This window comes from Excalfactoria chinensis, chromosome Z, assembly GCF_039878825.1.
Source record: "Excalfactoria chinensis isolate bCotChi1 chromosome Z, bCotChi1.hap2, whole genome shotgun sequence".
Lineage (NCBI taxonomy): Eukaryota > Metazoa > Chordata > Aves > Galliformes > Phasianidae > Excalfactoria > Excalfactoria chinensis.
The window spans coordinates 8,908,311-8,927,066 of record NC_092857.1 but is presented as its reverse complement, the minus strand read 5'-3'; the positions used below and the strand labels follow the sequence as shown (position 1 = coordinate 8,927,066).

Sequence of the window (18,756 nt, the reverse complement as noted above, 5' to 3'; positions counted from 1 at the left end):
CAAGATAAGAGGCATTACATGACAGCGGCTCTAAGGGCAGGGATGGGAGTTGGCCTGTCTGCTACCCCAGCACAGTCACTGTGCACGGGTCAAGCTTCAGCACGGACCTCTCCTGGGGCTCCTGTGCAGGGCAGAAGGATTTTCCAAGCGTATGTCCCCACGCACAGCCAGAGCTGCTCACCTGGAACCGAGGGTCAGTGTCGCTTTCCCCAATCTGCTGCAGCAGCTCTCCGCTCGTCTGGCCCACGAGGCCAGCAGCCTGCAGGAGATTCTGGCGGGGCTGCAAGAAAAGAGGCAAAAACATCAGGTTTTGGGCAAGCTCTGCACCAAGCCACTCCCGTGGCTCCCAACCATCCTGCTTCAGCTCCCTAGTGCCCCCCAGTCCTTCCTGCTCCTTTGCACCTCAGCGCTGGCGGGCTGTGCTGTCTTCAGCAAGTCTGAGACGGCGCTGGCCAAGTTCTTGGCTGCCTGCAGGAGCTGCCGCCCATTGCCTCCCTCATCCTCCATCAGGGCAGCCAGCAGCTTCACACCCTTGGACATCTCAGTCAGGTTAGAAGATATGGTGGTGACAGCGCAGCCCACAGCCGTGTAGTCCGTGTCTGCCGGATCCCCTGCACAGAAAAGAGAGGGATGTGGGGAAGCTTGGAGTAGATGTGCCTGAAGTCAGTGTGATTCATGAGAAGCTCCCTGGCTCCTACATCAGTGCAGGAGATCTGGAGCACACTTGTGGCTGCAACCACAGCTGGAAGTGGACAAATATACTTCTGACTTAGAGGACAGGTGAACTCAGAAGGGGAAAGGATGGGGAACAGTGATGCTGGGCTATCTACAGAAACCACGGGAGCCCTCTGGGCATACAAGAAGCAGTCTGAACTCAGCACTGGCTAAGCTAGGCTGCCTCCCTCCAGAAGGGCAGAAACCTCAACCTTCATAGAATCATAGAATGGGTTGGGTTAGAAGTGACTGTAAAGCCCATTCATTCCACTCATTTCCATCCCCCTGCCGTGGGCTGGTTGATCCCATCAGCTCAACCTGGCCTTGAGCAGTTCCAGAGATGGGGCACCAGAGCTGTTCTGGGCAGCAATGCCAGTGCCTCACCACCCTCCCAGTGAAAAATTTCCCTGACATCCAATCTAAATATCCTCTCTTTTAGTTTAAAGCCATTCGCGGCAAGTTTGTTCTCACTGGTGACAGGTGACAGGATGAGGGGAAATGTGTTGCGCCAAGATAAGTTTAGGTTGGACGTTCTTTAACTACCCTTCTTTACAGAAAGGGTAGTTAAACGGTGGAATAGGCTCCCCAGGAAGGTGGTTGAGTCACCATCCCTGTATGCGTTTAAGAGCCGTTTGGATGTGGTGCTCAGGGATATGATTTAGCAGAGGGTTGTTAGAGTTAGGGTACTATGGTTAGGCTGCAGTTGGACTTGATCTTTGAGGTCTTTTCCAACCTGGGTAATTCTATGATTCTATGAGTCCTCCTCATCATACCACTGTCTGCCCATGTGAAAAGTTGATTTCCCCCCGGTATATATGATTCCTTTAAGTACTGGAAGGCCAAAGGCTGGATGATGAGAGACCAAAGCCTTCTGCTGCCCTACCTGCAGTAAGGTTGACCACTGAGGCTGTGCCAGCAGTGATAGCATCCACCTGGGAGTGGATCTCATGCTTGGACTCATCCATCTTGTTTTTACGCCAGGCTTTGGAAGCCTGAAATGAGGAAAAGAGGGTCAGGTGGTAGAGGTGGTGGGGAGCTGCAGATGTGAGATGGAGATGTGAGAGAGCAGACGAGAAGAAATGAAGGAAGAGCTGCCACCACCCAAAACTCCTCAGCATGTCCTAAAGCTACAAACACAGAAGACGCCTCAAGACTGAGTGTCCCAAATTCATTCTGCAGGCAGCAATCTTCCTGTGAACTGCTGACACTTTTCCTTGCCTCCCCCACCCCACCAGCAAAATACTACCCCCAGCAGCCTGGCACCCCTTCCCCAGGCACTCACAGCATCCTGCCCGAGGGGCGGCAAGGTCTCGAAGTCATCCAGCGTGGCCTGGGCTGCGTTCACAGCTTGCATGCTAGAGTTGATGGTACCTGTTAGCGCCTGTTGTGCAGAAGTCTGCAAGGCAACAACACAGTGAGGAGGCTGCTTGGGACAGTGCTTTAGGCAGGTGCTGATTGCACAGCCCCTGCTCCCCATGGCAAGCCGATGCCAGGCCAGAAGGATGGGTCTGCATAAACCCCCTGGGCAACCTGGAATCACCTACCAGAGGAGGCATGTGCCCTCGGTGCATCTGGCCACTGGTGACTTGTAGCTGGGCCTGGGGCATTGTCCCCACCTGGAAGTTCTCTGGGCCCCCGGCCCCTGTGCGCATGATGGCTGGCAGTGCAACCGAGCCAAGCTCTGCCTTGCCCACACGATTAAACTGCTGCTGCAGGACAGTTGGCCTGGAAAAAAGAGAAACAATAGCAGTGAGTACCTCCTCCCTGGACCAGCACTATGTCTGCTCCCCACAGTGCTGCCCTCAAGGCTGAAGGATGCCACTTGGCAGCCACCTTGCTCCTGACAGACTTACTTCTTTGGAGACACCAAGTCTTCCAGCATGGTGGATTCCTCATCTCCCTCCAGGCCAAAGTGGTCTTTGCTCTTTTTCTGTTGAGGCAAAGAGAAAATGCATTGGTCAGTGCACACCTCACAGCCCCTTCTGCTGCCCAGGCTGGAGAACTGCCAAATCCATGGGAAGCCCCCATCTGTCCCCAGCAGCACCATAAGCACAAGAAGCACCTTGCACTTCTCCCAGAAGAAGAGCAAGCTGCTTTTCCCTGAACTTGCCTTTTTCAGGATGATGTCAATGTAGCCAGCAATCAGCTGGGCGATCTGCTCCCCCTCTGTTGTCTGTACCGAGTAGTAGCCATCCTGGTAATCTCCAAAATCCTACAAGGGCACAGCACTGGGTTGCACCAGAGCAGGATGCTGGCGCACATCCTGAGCCCCTCTGGTATGTGCTAAGCACCGTGGCCAGTGCTATGCCAGCCACTTTCTGCCTGTTCTTGGGGCCAGGAGAGAAAGGGAGCAGGGCACAGAGGGCTGAGAGCTGGGGCTGGCTCCTACCAAGGTGAAGCTCTTGGGGGAGGCTGCCCAGCGCTTGATGTTGGTCAGGCTCCACTCCTGAATCACTTCCTTGGTTTTCTCATCCACACGCATCACACACTCCTTGGTGATCCCCAGCAGACGTGGCACCAGCTTGTTCTTCCCCTTCATCTTCTCCTGCAGGACATGACAAAGGGGTTAGGGGGCTCACCCAAGAGCCGTGTGGGCAGCAAGCAACCCTAGGGCTACAGCTCCGGGTATGGTAATCACCACATGGGTCTTGAAAAGGTCATGGGGGAAAAGAAGGAACTGAGTGGGAGGGCAGTGCAGATAAAAAGCCACAAAGTCCTTAAGTTGGCAGTAGGTTGCACCAGGGGAGATTTGGGTTGGATATTAAGAAAAGATGCTTCTCAGAAACAGTGGTAAGGCATTGGCACAGGCTGCCCAGGGAGGTGGTGAAGTCACGACCCCTGGGGGTGTCCATGAACCAAGGAGATGTGGCACTGAAGGATGTGGTTAGGGGGCATGGTGGGGATGGGTTGGTGGTTGGATTAGATGACCTTAGTGATCTTCCCCAACCTCAATGATTCTCTGATTTGAAGAAGGGTAGGCAGATAGCAGGAATACAGGGAGAGCTAGAGCAATGCAGACTGACAGGAAAATGGTGGGTGGAGATGGGAAAGATGAAGAGATGCTGAAAAGGAAGACTCAGCCAGGCAGCAGGAAAGGCGGGGCTGGAGAGCTTCTGCTCTACCTTGACTAGGAAGAAGGAGACCCCATAGGTCTTGAGGGAGCGGGCCAGCTTCACGTAGTGAACTTTGGCCTCGATCTCGCTCATGTTCCCGCAGTTCTTGTGGGCCTGTAATCACCAGAGGACATCAGGTCAGCTACCGTGTTGCCTTCACAGCTTCTCCAGGCTCTCCCCCTGCCCTACCAGCGTTCCATTTCCCACCCATACCATCCCTCTGAGCCCCTGGAACTTCAGAGCTGTCACATCTGCCCAACTACAGCCTGACAGTCCTCTTCCTCACCTGCCAGGCTGTGATGTGCTGGGAGAAAAGCAGCCCAAACCTCTGGCAAGGAACTGTGACAAGCCTGATCTCAGCACAGCCTCGCACTTACCATAAAGATCTTGCGTTCCCCTTTCTGTTTGATGTATTCCTTGGGCAGGAAGTCTTTCAGCCTGCCAAGAGACAGCAAGATCAGCTCCCAAAGCACAGCCCAAAGCCAGCATTTGTGTTCCCCTATGAAGGCGCCTAGCACAGAGCCTTGGACAAAACCCCACCGGTGCAGAGTGTTTTTGGGAACAGGAAGGATGTGGGAGAGGTCACCACAACTAATGACAACTCCAGGACCCAAAACCTTGGAGCCACCCTCTGGGATGATGATACCCTGGGGGACAGAACGTGGCACATGCGCAAAGGGACACCCTGGGACACTCACTCCAGAAAACCCGGCTTGTGCTTCTGCTCGTTGTGAGGCCCAAACTGGATCTGGCACTGGTAGCCAGCAAACTCACACGCTTTGTCAAATGAGACAGGGTGGGAACCGTTAAGGATGTCATCACGTGCCTAAAAGGGGAGAGAAGACACTGGGGTCTGCCCTGTTCCCTTCCACATCTGGTGGGATCTGTGCCGGCACAGAGGAGCTAGCCAGGCACCTGAAATGCCCCTCTAGCTGCTCCCGACCAAACACCAGATGGGTTGTCACAGGGCAGCAGTGCTGTACCTGCACGTAGAGCAGGTTGAGCTGTACAGGATCTCGTGAGTCCACGTTCTGGTCAGAGTAGAAGAACTTTCGCCGCAGCAATAGCGTCTCGTTGTCATCGATGCCTTGCTCACGCAGGGTCCGGCCGTGGTCCAGCCAGTTCACTGCAGGTGATGGCAGAGTGTGAGCGGGGACAGACAGACAGAGACATACAGACAAACAGGTGGCCTTGCTGCCATTCCCACCACCCCCAGCACGGGATGGCTCTGTCCCCAGAGCTTGCCAGCACATACACTCGTCATCGGTGTGCAACTTCTGCTTGAGTTTCTCCATCTTCTTCTCATCCCGCAGCAGGGTCTTGTCCTTTTTGAGGGTGCCAGTGACCTCCTCCTTCTTCTCCTCCATGATCTCTCGAACCAGTGAGTACTCGTCGTAGTTGGTGATGCCTGCAAGAGCACACAGCACTGACCCGGTGCTGCTCCCCTGACACTCCCTGTTCCTCTCTGCCCCACGATTCCACCCCTCCTCTCACCAATTCGAGCACATATTGTCATCAGCATGTCTGTAACAGTTTTGGAGTCGTCAACCATAACCGTTTTCACAGTTCCATCCAGCATGCGGATCTTCAAGGGCCGCTGCTTCTTCTTATACTCCATAGTATCCTGCAGGTACAACCAGCACAACTCCAGCAGCCATACAGGCCACAATACACCACATCCCCCTGGCTCCCAACTCCCCAGCGGGACCACGGGGCACACACAGTGCTGTCTGGATGCCTACCCCATTGCGAAGCATGTAGTAGTCCAGTGCCTTCCCAGCCTCCAGCCAGATCCCCTTCTTTGGGTCTTCATCGGAGAGGAACAGCCCAAAATCATTGGCTGGAAAACACAGAGATTCTGTCTGGGTTGGATTGGGCCAGTGGGATGTGCACAGGACAGCAGCACCCCTGAATGCTGCTGGAATTGATTGCAGTGGCCACGAGACCAGGGAAAGCCTGAGTGGGCAAAAAGCTGGCAAACAAACTGCAGAGTGGGAGTTTTACATCTGTTTGTCTGCATGAAAACTCATCTAAAGCATGCCCACACAGTGCTAACTGGGAAGTGGCAGTCACAGCTGACAGATGAGCTCGGAGTGGTGGCTGACAGCTCTCTAAAATGTTTGATGCAAAACACAACAACCAAAAGATGATGATAAAGTGCTGAGCATTGCCAGGAAGGGTGCAGGGAACAAGGCAGAGTTTGCAAACACACCAAGAGAACAGCAGAAGCGATGGACCAGGAAGGGCAGCTGCTTGCTGCGAAGGACTGAAGAAGGATGTGATGGAGGCTTACAAGGTAAATTCGTGGAGAACTTCGATGTTCTGCAATCCTGCCCACTAGGGTGGGTCTGCTGCTGCCCAGGGACAGCCCTGGCACTGCTGCTATGAGAAGCGCTGCCCTGGGAAAAGCCCTCCTGCTCCCTGCCAGCAGCCTCTGGTTGTGTAAGCAGGCAGGGAGGGGGAAATTCCTGAGCTGCCCCATGCCTGCCCAGCTCATGCTGTGCAGGGGATCCTGCTGAATGGAGCGGGGAACCAGTGAGGCTGCCCTTTGTTGGCTTTTGGAAAAGCAAGCTATTTCCAAAGCCAATTCTAAAAGGCTCATTCTAAAGCACTGAGAACCATGCAGCTCACTCAGATCCCGACACAGGAGGGGAGAGGCACTTCCTGGGGTAGGGCTAGAGCAGAACCGGAGCTCAGCACAGTGTGAAGGGAGGTGGCATTCAGCCACAAAACCCAGACAAAATGCAGGGAACTGGGCAACACCTGTCCCAGCAGCTCAGGGCTCCTCTCTGGGGCAGGAAAGCAGGCTCAGGGGGGTTTGCTGGGAAACACGGGCAGGATGTGCTCAGATGGAACTGTAACAGCATCCCGAAAGAGGAGCAGGGCAGCTCCAAAAGGGACCTACAAATGGCACTGGGTAAGGGCAACAAAGAGAAACAAAAGAAAATGGTGAGCTCTGAGGCAGGGATGAGGTAAAAGCAGATAACCGGAAGAACTGCCTTGGGGATTCCCAGCATTGCAACCTCAACATAGGAACCCACAGACTCCTTTGCAGCAGGGCTGAGCTCCAGCTGCTGCCGGCAGAGCAGAGGGCAATGGTCAGAGCTGAGCAGCTCCCTTTAAGGCTCTCTCCTCTCGCTTTATGAGCAGCCTGGCACAGACCCAGGGGCAGGAAATGCAATGGCTGCGGATCCGCGTAAACACCCCGTCCCCCTCTGAAACCGAAAGCCATGGCTGTGCAGAGAGAGAAGGCATTTCCTCTGCTGCGCCAGGAATCTGCTGCTCCCAGATGTCACCGCCTTCACCCCCCCCCCTCCTCCCAGAGCTGGGGGTGCCTGTGCTTGGGAACCACTGGGACATGGCTCAGCATCCCGAGGTGCTTTGTCACTCGCTTAATTTTGAGTCTGACGGCAGCGGGGAGATATTAGGGCTGACAAAGCTCAGCACAACGGCAGCACGTCACGGCCCCACTGAGGGCTGCCGGGGAGGGTATATGTTCCCCAAGAAAGGAAAAGTTAACTTATATGGTGCAGGAACACCCGCTGGGAGCACCGCAGTTGTTGGAGCCCACCGAGCCCTGGCCAGCTTTGTGCAGGCACATAGAGGGAGCACAGGAGGCAGGGAAAGGGCTCATAGAGATGGACACATATGTCACTTCCAATGCATTTTTCCTGCCCCCTGCCCAAGTCCCCAGAATTCTTCCCTGGTTTCTGGGAGGAATATTTCTAAGATTCGCTGCATGCTGATGGGAAGCCTAGAGCAGATCAAGGGCAGCACTTGTTGGGCTGCAGAAATTATTGCCAGTTCTCATGTATCACTTATTTTCGAGCAAGTGACCTTACAAGGTGACAGCCCCTGGGCTCAGGTGAAATCTCCTCCTCCTGGAGCTCTTTTGTGCCACTCTGTATAGCTGAGCAATTCCTTCATGTCTGGGAGCCTGAACAACTTGCTAGAACCAAGGTTCCTCGAAACAGCTCTATCACAGCAACCCCTCCAGTTGCTACGGAGGGACCTGCATCCCTCTGTGTGAGGGAAGGACTACCACAGAAAGCCTAATTAGCAGTGGGTTCGACCAGATGATATCCAGAGGTCCCTTCCAATCCCTACAATTCTGTGTACAGACCTCCATAATGATACACAGAGCTCAGACACCTTCCAGCAAGATAACAGCACCGAACTCCAGCTCAGTGCTCCAGCAAACACTCATTTTACGCAAAGCTTCCCAAGCTCACAATCAAACTTCTTAACCCAAAGTATGCAAGATGCCTTGAAACAAGTTCTCCCATCCACCATGGAGCACCCAGTAAACACCCTGTGGGTGCAGAAACCCAAGCCTTGGGGGCACAGAGCAGGAAAGCGAAGCTGTGAAGAGCCATTAGATATATATTTTGGAGATGCAAACAGCAGAGCAGCAGCAGGCCATGGAGCACAGCCTGAAATAAAATGGGCTCGTCCAAAGCTGCAGGAGTGTGCTGAAATTATGGGTGCTTAAGGGCTGCCCACCCCAGGCAGGTGAGAAATGAGGGCAATTCCAGGGCTGCCAGAAGAGGAAAAAAGGGGTGCAGCTGGGGAAGCAGAAACACGTTTGCAGAAGGCAGGGGACGAGCCCCACACTTACGCTGTCCCATCTGTGCCTCGGGCACGCGCTCCCGGATCATGCGGCAGGCGTCGTACACCATGGTGGAGGGCTCAAACTGCATCGTCTTCACCACATTGCCAATGCTGATCTTCAGTGAGAGGGCAACCATGGTGGCGGCCGGAATATCCCCACTCCTGTGTCACCTGCTGAAGACACGACACGTCAGATCCCACCGCCAGGCACTGGGACACGACGCTGGGTGGGATGTGCTGGTGCTCACCCCTCTGCAGGTGCCTGGAGGTGGTGGGGGAGCAGAGCTCAGAGCTCAGATCCCAACCCAAGAGTAAGTGATGGTGGTGGAGGATAGGAGTACAGACAGAAGGAATTCAGATGGAGTTCCCAGCCCGGCCTCCTAACGCAGAGCCCTGGGGTTGCTGTGTCCACATCGTGCACCCAGTGTCCCTGAGTGTGTTGTGCTCGTGCAAAGCTGTGACCCACAGCACAGAGGAAATGCATGTCAGTAGTGTGCTAAGATAAGGCAGCACTGTGCGACGGAAGGGGCTTTAATTAAAACTGTGGCAAAGAAACCACAAGAAGAAAACCTCACGTGGTGCAGGGTCTGAACCCACTATCGGGGTCCGGCAGGAAGCCCTGTGGGGACCCCAGGAAGCGCACACGGCGCTGCTCGAGGAGACAGGGACTGGGGTAGCACCGAGCTCGCCGCAGTCTGCTCAAGGGGTTGTGGAGCTTCCTCCCCACAAGATCCCGGCGGCCACAGGGCTCTGCTCGGGAGGAGCGCGGTGCCGCCTCCACCAGCGCGTGGAGCCGCTCCAGCTGCGCATTCCTGAGCCGTTCGGCAATGCAGCGCAGGAGCCCCGTCGGAGGCCCTCGGCCCCCGCCGACGAGGAATGCAACGCGAGCGGGACGGCCCCGCACGCAGCCGCCCCGCAGCTTCACGGCCAGGAGCCGTAAGGGGCCGCCGGGGACTCGAGGGGACTGACGGGCGGGGCGGCTGCGGCCGGCGGGACTGGGATCGTTCTCTTTCCTAAATCTAAAAATACCCCGGAACGGAGCGCTGAGCCCTTTCCATCCCTCCCCCCCCCGCTTCTGCCTGCAGGGCAGGGTCAGGGAGCAGGGAGGAAGAGGAGCGCAGAGGCAAGCAAAGAAGTTGAAACTGTCCCAAGGCAGGACAGCGCTGCAAAGAAAACGGGATGCCGCGCCCGGCCACCAGAGCGGCTCGGCCTCGCTCGAGAATTGCTGCAAAATCGGCGAACTCGGCCCAGAGCTGCAGGATGTGCTGGAGGGGAAACTGCGGTGCGACAGGGGCAGCGCCAGCTCTGCGGGGCCGCCAGCAGCCACACGTGGCCACCACCCTGCTCCCCAAACGGCGCTGTGCCCCAAATAGCGCTGTGCAAGGCACTTAAGCCATGCAGAAGCCCGAGGCTCGTTGCTCTTTCCACGTTCTAAGGAAGTGCTTTGAGCACTACCCTCCACCAGCGTGTAAAGCAGAAGTAGTCTCTGCTATTTAGAGCAGCCCGGTAACAACGTGGCGGTGGGGAAACGTCGGGCTGCCTGCTGCCTCCCACGGCCCCACGGCAGCACCGTGGGACGCACGGGGAAGAGATGGGTGGATTTCCACACTGGGGGTACGCATGGGGACAGAACACAGGTCCACCGCAGGGGGCGGGTGTATTTGGGCATCAGAGAGCAGTGAGAGCCTTTCTGTGAGCTCTGCGGAGGCACCGGCGCGGCAGGAAGCAGATGTGGGGCTCCGTGCTGATGACAGCAGCGCTGTGTTCCCAAGGCACCAGTGCACAGACAGCACCCGCACGAGGGCCACACCGTGATGGTGCCCCTGAGGGCACAGACCAGACAAAGTGCAATTAGAGGACTGCCAGCCGCAGGCTGCTCCACGAGGAGGTGGAAAAAAAGCAACCGAAAAGCCAAACGATGTGATGAATGCACACCGATTTTCAGCGCTGGCCGCCCTCCAGGGAGAGCAAACAAGTCGGCAGCGCTCGCTGGTAGGCGAGGCAGATAAGCCAGCACAGCAGCAGTTCAGCGGCTGCGGGCACTTCTGCATTTCTCTTCCCTTCCCCACGACGCCTCCGCCGCCATCCCCGAGGCGCAGAGCGATTTTCCACCCCATGACGTCTCCGCTGTATTTATATCTCCCGGCTTCACAGCAGCGCTGCTGCAAGCACGGGTACAGAGCGGGTACAGAGAAAGTTTTATGTTGGCAAAAAAAAAAAAGAAAGAAAACAAAGCAGAGCCCGGCCAGGTTCCATCGCACGGGCCGTGCCTGCAGGCAGCCCGTGGCACACATCCAGCGGCCGCAGAGCTTTCCCGAAGGAACCGAATTCGCTGCTCTCAGCCCGGGGGAAGGGGCAGCAGTGCGACCGCACCGCAGGAAGTTCCCACAGCCCTTCCGCTCCTGCGGGGAGCACCCCGCACCTCGGCACGGCGGAGCACTTTAAGGGCTGTAACTGCTTTGTTCTGGGCTTTCTTGTGCGTGTTGTTGGTTGTTTTTTGGTTTTTTTTTGTTTTCCTTTTAATCTCAGAGAGCGCGGCGCGGTTCGGTCTCACGCTCCGACGCTTTTCCCCTCCTCCGCCGAATGCAGAAGTTAATGTTTTAACCCGGAGGCGCAGCGCCGGCCCCGCACGTCCCGCGGCACCGCGGATCCCGGGCGGGCAGCTCCGCGGCGCGGTGACTCAGCCCCACGCACGGCGGCTGATTCACGCCGCTTCCTCCTCTCCGGCGGCCGCGGCCGGTTCCTGCCCGCCGGGGATGGGCGCCGGGCGGCAACGGGCTGACAGCGGGGCCGGCGACTTCGCGCCCGGTGACCGGCTCCGTAAGGGCCCCCCGCAGCACGGGCCCGCACGCCGCGCCGCACCTTCCCCACGCGCATCCTAAAGCGACGGCGCGGACGGGAGACGCTCCGACTCTCCCGCCCCGACTCGCGCTGCAATATAGCCCCGCAGCGCAGCGGCACGCCCGCCCGCCGGCCCGCACGGGGTGTCCCCGTCCCGCAGCATCGCTTCCAAATATGGGTCTGGAAGAGAGGCAGCCCCGGGGCCGGGCGGGGGAGCGGAGCTCCGGGGCCGGGCTGGGGTTCCGCCGCAGGGACCGGCCGCCTCGTTCCCCGCCGCCTCGCTCCCCACGCGGGTGCCGCGGCCGGGCCGTGGGTGCGGGAAACAGGATGCGGCCGCGCTGCTCCCGCACGGAGCGCCCGAGGGGCGGCGGCCGCGCCGGGGTGGGGCGCGCTCCGTCCCGTTCCGCTCCGCCGCACGCGGGGTCCACCGCGCGGCGCTCCCCCCGACCCCCCTCCCGGCTCCCCGCCGGCCCCCGCGGCGGCGGCAGCCCCACCTCGTGCCGCCGCTCCGCGTCCCGAACGGCCTCGCGTCCCGAACGGCCTCCCGTCCCGCCCGCTGCCCGCCCCGCCGTCGCCCCGCGGTGTTGGCGCGTCGCCTCCCGCTCCCGGTGCCGTACCTGAGCGCGGCCGAGCAGCGCGCCGGGGCCCGCCGAGCCTGTGCGGCACCGCGCCGGCACCGCCCGCTTCCCGCCCGCCGCCCCCCGCCGCGCATGCGCCGGGCGCGGCGCGACTCCGCCGCCGGGCGGAGCGGAGCGGATCAGCGCGGCCCGTCCTGTGCCGGAGCGGACCCCGGGCTGCGCTGTGCCGCGCTGCGCTGTGCTGCCTGCACTGCCTATACTGCCTGTACTGTGCTGCCTGCACTGTGCTGCCTGTATTGGCTGTGCTGTGCTGCCTGTATTGGCTGCGCTGTGCTGCCTGTATTGGCTGTAACTGCGCTGCTCCGCGCTCTGTCCCCGCCCCCCCCTCCCGCGCCCCGGGGCCGCGCCGCACGGATCCGCCGCCGCCGCCACGCCCGCGCGCGCCCGCCGCCCACGTGCCGCGGGCCAATGGCAGCCCGCGCTCCGCGCGTCACGTGGGGGCGGGACGCGGCGCGGGGGCTGACGGGCGGCGGTGACGTCACCGCGGTGCTGCGGACGCGGGCGTCGGGGTGCGGCGGAGCGGAGGAGCGGCCTTTCGGCCTTTCGGCCTTTCAGCCTTTCGGCCTTTCAGCCTTCCGTCCGTCCGCCGTCCCGCTGCTCCTACGCCGGCCCCGCGCTGCCCGGAGCGGCCGTGCTGAGCACTGAGCGTGTCCGCGGCCCCCCGCCGGCCCGCTCGTTCCGTCTCCTCGCCCTGCTCGGGCCCACAGGCCCGGCCCGCCCCCCGTCCTCCCGTCGCCGTCCGAGGCCCGGCCTCCCCCTTTCGCTCTTACCCGCTGCGGCCGGGCGCTTCCTGGTTCCCATGGCGGGCCCCGAGCCTCTGGCCGCGCTGCCGGACGGGGACCTGCTCGACTTCCTGCTGAACGATGACGCGTCGGCGGCGAGCCCCGCGGGGGACGGCGGGCTGCTGGGGGACTGGATGCTGTCGGAGCTCGAGGTGGGTCGCGGAGGAGCCGCTGCCGGGTGCCGGCAGGAGGGGTTGGGTCCTGCTCAGCTGGAAGTTTTTCCCCGCAGCTCCTGGACAAGGAGATGGACAGCTTCATCAGCTCCCTCCTGAGCCCCTCCGAGGACGAGCCGTGCCCCCTGCAGGGCTGTTTGCCTACTGACAGTGACAGCAGCACTTCTGAGGATCAGAACCCGTTCCATAGCTCTGGCAGCGATGTTGCCGGCAGCCCCCAGAGCTCAGACATCGTGCAGTTTGATCACAACTATTCCCTCCATCAAGGTTGGCCGGCACTGGAAAGCGTGAAGTCTGACGTGGGAGAAGGAGATGTTTCCATTGACCTCGGTAAGTGATGTGTGGGATCCTTCTGTCGTAGCTGCGGGCGGTGCTGCGCCTGGTGTGGAGAATTGGCATAGGAACACAAAGTCACATTGGAGAAAGATGAGCATGGTGGCTTCCCACTGCCATAAAACTGTGATTTCATGCTGTTCAAATCTGTCTGGTAAGCTTTATGGCAGCTTTATTAAGGCCCAGACTTTGATCCTGCCTTTATTTCCTAGAGACGTGGATGTGCTTGGAAGGCACAAATGAGACACTGGAACAGAGCTGCAGCTTTCCTGTCGCTGTTGCTGTGGATGCTGGACCTCAGCTTATGCCTGAAGCCCCCTTGCAGGTAATGAGTGTTGCGACTCAGGAAGTGTGTGCTGCTGGGCACTGTCTGCTTCTGCTCACATCTCCTTTTCTCTCTGGGCATGGCCACTCTAGGAATGTTTTAAGGGAGAGAGTGGTGCTGCCTTGGAAGAGCTATTTCTGGTTCTGAAAACTTTCTGCGCACTTTCTCTACCTAGTAATAGACTCCCTTTACCTTGTGTTCGAAGTAGATGTTTTTTTCTTTTCTGTTTGTTTTTTCAGTCTGACTTCCCAGAGCTGGTCCTGACTGAGGAGGAGAGGCAACTTCTGGAGAAGGATGGTGTTTCCTTACCAACCTGTCTTCCACTGACCAAAGTGAGTCCTCACTGCAGCCTGTAACTCCCAGGCGGACTTGGATTCCTCAAACTCTTGAGAGCTGAAAATGCAGGACAGTTTCTTGGTGGTGATGCACCATGCTCTCCTGCTCCTTACTGCAAGGCCAGGTGGTCCCTTGTGCACATCACAGGGCTTGCTTGTCAGACAGATGAGAAGAGCAGAAAAATGTGGCTGCTCTTGATCTTTCACTTGTGACTGCGTGCAGGAGATTTCAGCCTTTTTCATCCTGCTTCCTTGGTGCCTCCTGAGTTGTGTGCTTTCCATCTTCCTTCAGTGTGACCCACTCCTCTGGTACACTGTGTAACTGCCAGTCTTATCAGCAGGCCAGAGTTTGCTGTGCAATTTGTGCAGTTTGTCCAATGGTCTGAGAGGGACAGAGGACAAAAGTACACTGCTTTCTGCTTCTCTAAGCAGGGCTGAGTGCTACACAGGGTTTGTAAGGGCTGGACTGCCTTCACCCAGGGCTGGCTGCTAATGAGAAGTGGTTCTTGCAGGCTGAAGAGCGACTTCTGAAGAAAGTGCGTCGGAAGATCCGGAACAAGCAGTCAGCCCAGGATAGTCGTCGCAGGAAGAAGATCTATGTTGATGGCCTGGAGAGCAGGTATGAGCACACGGCAGCTGTGCTCTGCTACTGCTGAGGTCTTGCCACTGTGGGCAGAAATTAAGCAGACCCCAGAGGAAGATCATAAGCTTGGGGCATAGTCTGCCTGCTCTTTTGCACTTGGAGAAGACCCACAGCCTGCTCAGTTTGAGCTGGGTGCCGGCCTGCTAGGTCCATCGCTTTCCCTTTGTCAGGCTAGTTTGTAGTACAGACTGGTATCCCCAGTGTTGCTGTGCTGCCAGGAGCAAGCATGCATACAGATTAGTATGGTGCTTCCCTGAGGGACTCAGCAAAGATTTCATCTCCCTCGTCACCCTTTTTCCCCATGCTCTGTGTGAAGTGTGGTCTCTGGACTTTGCCCCAGTTAATGTCCAGTAGACTCCACAAGTGCTTTAATCTGCTCCAGCCACCCAGGGGTGGTGGCTGCTCCATGCAAAGGGATACCAGAGAAGTCCCTGCTGTTGTCTAACAAACTAAAACCTCTCTGTTTTTCTCCCTCGCTGTTTGTCTGTCCTGGGCAGGGTGGCAGCTTGCACAGCCCAAAACCATGAGCTGCAGAAGAAGGTGCAGCTCCTGCAGAAGCAGAACATGTGAGTTCCTGTTGTTTGACATAGCAGGAGATGTGGTGGGGAAGGTTGTTCCTCTGCAAGGATTGTATTCTCCCACTAGCACAGTTCATGCCTTAGCTGCTGCCCTAACCTGCCCTGTTTACTATCCTGCAGGTCTCTGCTGGAACAGCTGCGGAAACTGCAGGCCTTGGTGAGACAGTCCACCACCAAAACTACCACAGCGAGTACCTGCATCATGGTGAGTGTCTTCAGCCTCAGTGTTTGTGACTGTGGGGTCTCTGCTGTCCCCATGAGCTTGACAAGCAGGCATTTATTGCAGCTTGTAATGCCTGTTCACATCTTTTGATGAAGGCTTTACTGTTTGTTGTTTCCAGGTCCTTGTCCTTTCCTTCTGCCTCATTCTCTCACCCAGCCTCTACTCGTTTGGCAGCAGAGGGCCACAGCCAGAGTTCAGAGGTGAGTTCCCCAGGCATGATTCCAGGAAAAATGTCCGCAAGAGCAGAGCACTTCCCACAGAGACAGCCTGAACTTTGGGGCACTTCCAAACCAAGAGCTCCTTGCCTGAGATGAGCATTGGTTTGCCTTTCCTTTCTTAGCCTGTCTCCAGATTGTTTCTCCCACTCACTCAGGTCTAGGGGTGGTACCACCAGAACTGCGGAGTTCCACTGCAGGAGTTCCACTGCAGCTTGCGACACAGGCTGTGCTAATGGCTGGCAGCTGTGCAGTGTTCTTTCCATGCCTCGCAGGCAGGAGGCAGCCCCAGCTGAACAGTTTGCACTTGCAGGTTTTGTAGTGACCTGCAGGACTGTGAGAGGTTGATGCATCCTGCTCTTGGGGTGGGACTGTTGAAGCTGTCTCTCTTTTGCAGTTCTGTCACGGCAGATTCGTGAGTTCCCAAACAAGGTCTGGCAGGCAGCACCCGCTGCTCAGGAGGAAGCTGTACTGGAGAGGCTCAGTCCAGAGCCTGAAGACACCTCATTGTTGGGCAGCCTCAATCAGTCACGGGAGGAGGGGCAGAGTCCACCCAAGCCTGATCCAAGATCTGCGTTCAACAGCAACTCATCCTCTGACCCTCCTGTGACAGCGGGCTCTGAACTGGGCCCTGCCCAGCCACAGGAGCAGCACTCCCAGAGAGACACCTTGCACTCGGAGGTGCTGGCACCATGGAAAGATGAGAGGCAGGAGTGGGTGGAGCGCACCACCAGCGTTGTCATCCAGCAGCTCCGCACCGATGAGATGTGACCATCCCCTCCTTGCTGCCTGACAGGGTGAGGCTGGGCACCGTGTTGGGGAGGGCCAGCCAGAACTGTGTTAACAGATCATCTGTAAAAGCAAACGCTTTTATATCGTCTCCTGATTGCTGGCAGCTCAGAGGATTTAACAGAGGGGAATCATTTTAGAGATGATCTATCCCTGCGCTCTGCTCTGCGTATCTGTAACAGAAGCCTATCCAAGATGTGGTAGGAAGCTCAGGGAGCTTTGTTCCCTGCAGCCTTGGGCAAGCCTTCAGACTCACTGGGGATGAGCTCTGGCCTAGAGGTTGAAAGCATCTGGGCCTGAGGTGTGAGTATCTGCAGGCTGCTGCTGATGAATGCCACTGCCTTGCTTCTTACCTGCCTAGATGGAGGTGAACAGGCTGGGTCCTACGCTTCTTACTGCATCTGGTGGCCACAAGCACGTGTTCCTTGTCCCTTATCTTTAGTCCTACAGTGATTTCTGATTTCTCAGTGTGATCCTGATCTTTAGTGCCCTGACAGGGATGGTCCTGCCCCTGCAGCAGACCCTGCACTTCCCCTGTTTTTGTTCACTGTTGAACCATGGGCAGAGCTTTTGGCGTAGCTAGAGGAGATGATGGGGAGTCTGTTCCAAGCTGTGCATGCTGATTTCCTTCACAGAGGCCTGAGCCTCTCCCCTCCCAGAGCTCTGGGAGCTGGTCTTCTGCCCCTCAGAGAGATGAGGAAGCTTTTTGCCAGACTACTAACAGCAGCAGAGAGCTCAGAGAAGCAAAACCTCTTTTTCTGAAGGTTTTCCTTTCTGCAACTCAGGTTCAGAGCTGCACTGTGAGCTTGAGCTTTGCTGCACTGACCATTGAGGCTTTTTGCTGGCTCTGGTCACTCTGTGAGGCTGTGCAGAAGCACTTTGCACTGGGGTCTTATGTCCTTCCTGGAATACAGCTGAGTGGTACCTGTTAAGTGTATCTCCTTGTCCTATTTTCGATTTAAGCAGATGATGTTTCCTTGTTAATGATGGGAAAATAAAACATGCCCTCTGTGCAACTGTGTGCTCCATGATCTTTTCAATCTGGGGCTGGGCTGACCAGAGGAGGATGGGGCTCTGCAAGGGGTTGGGAGCATAGTGAAAGTACCCTGAGGAGCCGTGCTCCCAGCCCAGCAGAGGCCAGGGACATGCAAAAGCTCCTCGAAGTATTTCAGGACCAATTTATGTTGCCAGCACACATGCACAATGACAGCATTCACAGCGCTGTGCCACAGAGAAATGCTGTTACCACAGCGGAACTGAGCAGCTTCCCTTATAGGAAGCACGAGTAACTGCTATCTGCCCCCACCTCTGCTTTCATAAGGAGGAACTGCGCAACTGCAGGAAGGCTGCAAGGCTGGAGTGGTGCAATAGCCCCGTTGCTGGGGGGCAAAGGGAGGGCACTGCCTGCTAGGAAGGTGATGGTTGCTAGATCAGGGCTATGTATTGGAGTCAGGGGGGATCATTGGATCCGCAGAGGTATCAGTGGCTGTGGAGTTCAGGCTGCTGCGCCCTGCACAGGGCTTGGGGTACAGGAACTCAGAGAAGCAAGCAGCACATGCTTGTGGTATGAAAAGGCTCTAGTGCAGATGAACAAGATGTTGAAAGTGTTTGCCAGATTTCTTTGTGGAGGAGAAAAAGTGAAGAAAGGTGTCTGATGGCTGGGCCGTGTCTCTGAGCTGACAATAGCATGCTTCTAACAGGATGAGCTGCCTCATCCTGTTAGCTCTGAGCCTCTCAGTCTGGCCTTGGGAAGGCAGCCATGCTCACCCTGGGAGCCACTGCACCTCCTTCCCTGCTCGGGGGCGGGGAGGTGTAGGAACCTCTGCTGGATTTGGTTGTGTTGTTTCACAAGTCAAAGCTAAGATGTGTAACGGCACTGATGCTACCTGCAGTGCTTGGTGCTGGCCCAGCTCTACTCCAAATCCCTTTGAATGATCCAAAAACAAAGTGGGTGGTGCTGCCAACAGCGCTGGGAACAGGCGCCAGAGCTGGTGTTTGGCCAGGAGCATGGGGTTCTGCTTAAAAAGCACTGGACCTGGCACTGCTGGCATGGGATGGTGGCCACACCAGCCAGCACAACCTTTCTATACAGGAAGATACTGAGACTGAGGTGGAGAGAGGGGCATTTCATTGCCAGCAGCTGTACTGGGTAGAACAGTAGGGGGCTTTAGTAGCCCCATTCTTCCCTAGTGCTGCTGTTTTTCCTCCTTGCTTTCTGTGCTTTCACTTCTGCGCCACAACAAACAGCTCTAAGCCAGCAGGGGAAGGAAATGCAGCCTGGGCCTCCTGCTGCGGGATGAGGGGCAGCAATGATAAAAATGCCAGGAATGAGCCCTTCAGTCAAAGAGGCTCACGTTTTGTTCCTGCCAGCCAGAGGAGCAGGAGCAGTGTGCTATTTCTGCATGCTCCTGGCAGAGCTGTTCCTGACAGCCTTCCTTGCATG

At 57.2% G+C, this 18,756-nt stretch overlaps 2 protein-coding genes across 3 annotated transcripts in view; one reads left to right on the top strand and one right to left on the bottom strand.

Annotated features, from left to right (window-relative positions):
- The window catches only part of TLN1 (talin 1), a 31,227-nt gene extending 19,245 nt beyond the window's left edge, over nt 1–11,982 (bottom strand). Inside the window, exons 1-17 of one of the 2 annotated variants that reach the window (XM_072359456.1) lie at nt 11,897–11,982; nt 8,446–8,609; nt 5,570–5,667; nt 5,322–5,451; nt 5,083–5,235; nt 4,811–4,953; nt 4,526–4,653; nt 4,205–4,265; nt 3,837–3,941; nt 3,104–3,259; nt 2,825–2,926; nt 2,568–2,644; nt 2,259–2,439; nt 1,997–2,110; nt 1,598–1,706; nt 403–611; nt 182–280 (exon numbers count right to left, since the gene is read on the bottom strand). In XM_072359456.1, coding sequence (XP_072215557.1) covers nt 182–280; nt 403–611; nt 1,598–1,706; nt 1,997–2,110; nt 2,259–2,439; nt 2,568–2,644; nt 2,825–2,926; nt 3,104–3,259; nt 3,837–3,941; nt 4,205–4,265; nt 4,526–4,653; nt 4,811–4,953; nt 5,083–5,235; nt 5,322–5,451; nt 5,570–5,667; nt 8,446–8,575 — 1,995 coding nt within the window. In that variant the 5' untranslated portion in view covers nt 8,576–8,609; nt 11,897–11,982. Of the gene's footprint in view, nt 1–181; nt 281–402; nt 612–1,597; nt 1,707–1,996; nt 2,111–2,258; nt 2,440–2,567; nt 2,645–2,824; nt 2,927–3,103; nt 3,260–3,836; nt 3,942–4,204; nt 4,266–4,525; nt 4,654–4,810; nt 4,954–5,082; nt 5,236–5,321; nt 5,452–5,569; nt 5,668–8,445; nt 8,613–11,896 lie in introns of both variants that reach the window. The other variant, XM_072359457.1, reaches the window with a different exon arrangement.
- Nucleotides 11,983–12,458: 476 nt separating this feature from the next.
- On the top strand, nt 12,459–17,328 carry CREB3 (cAMP responsive element binding protein 3). The gene is made up of 9 exons (XM_072359407.1): nt 12,459–12,851; nt 12,929–13,202; nt 13,418–13,530; nt 13,770–13,862; nt 14,378–14,484; nt 15,006–15,074; nt 15,207–15,291; nt 15,428–15,509; nt 15,922–17,328. The coding sequence occupies exons 1-9, from the start codon at nt 12,717–12,719 to the stop codon at nt 16,293–16,295; spliced, it is 1,332 nt and encodes a 443-aa protein (XP_072215508.1). The 5' UTR covers nt 12,459–12,716; the 3' UTR covers nt 16,296–17,328.
- The last annotated feature ends 1,428 nt before the right edge of the window (nt 17,329–18,756 follow it).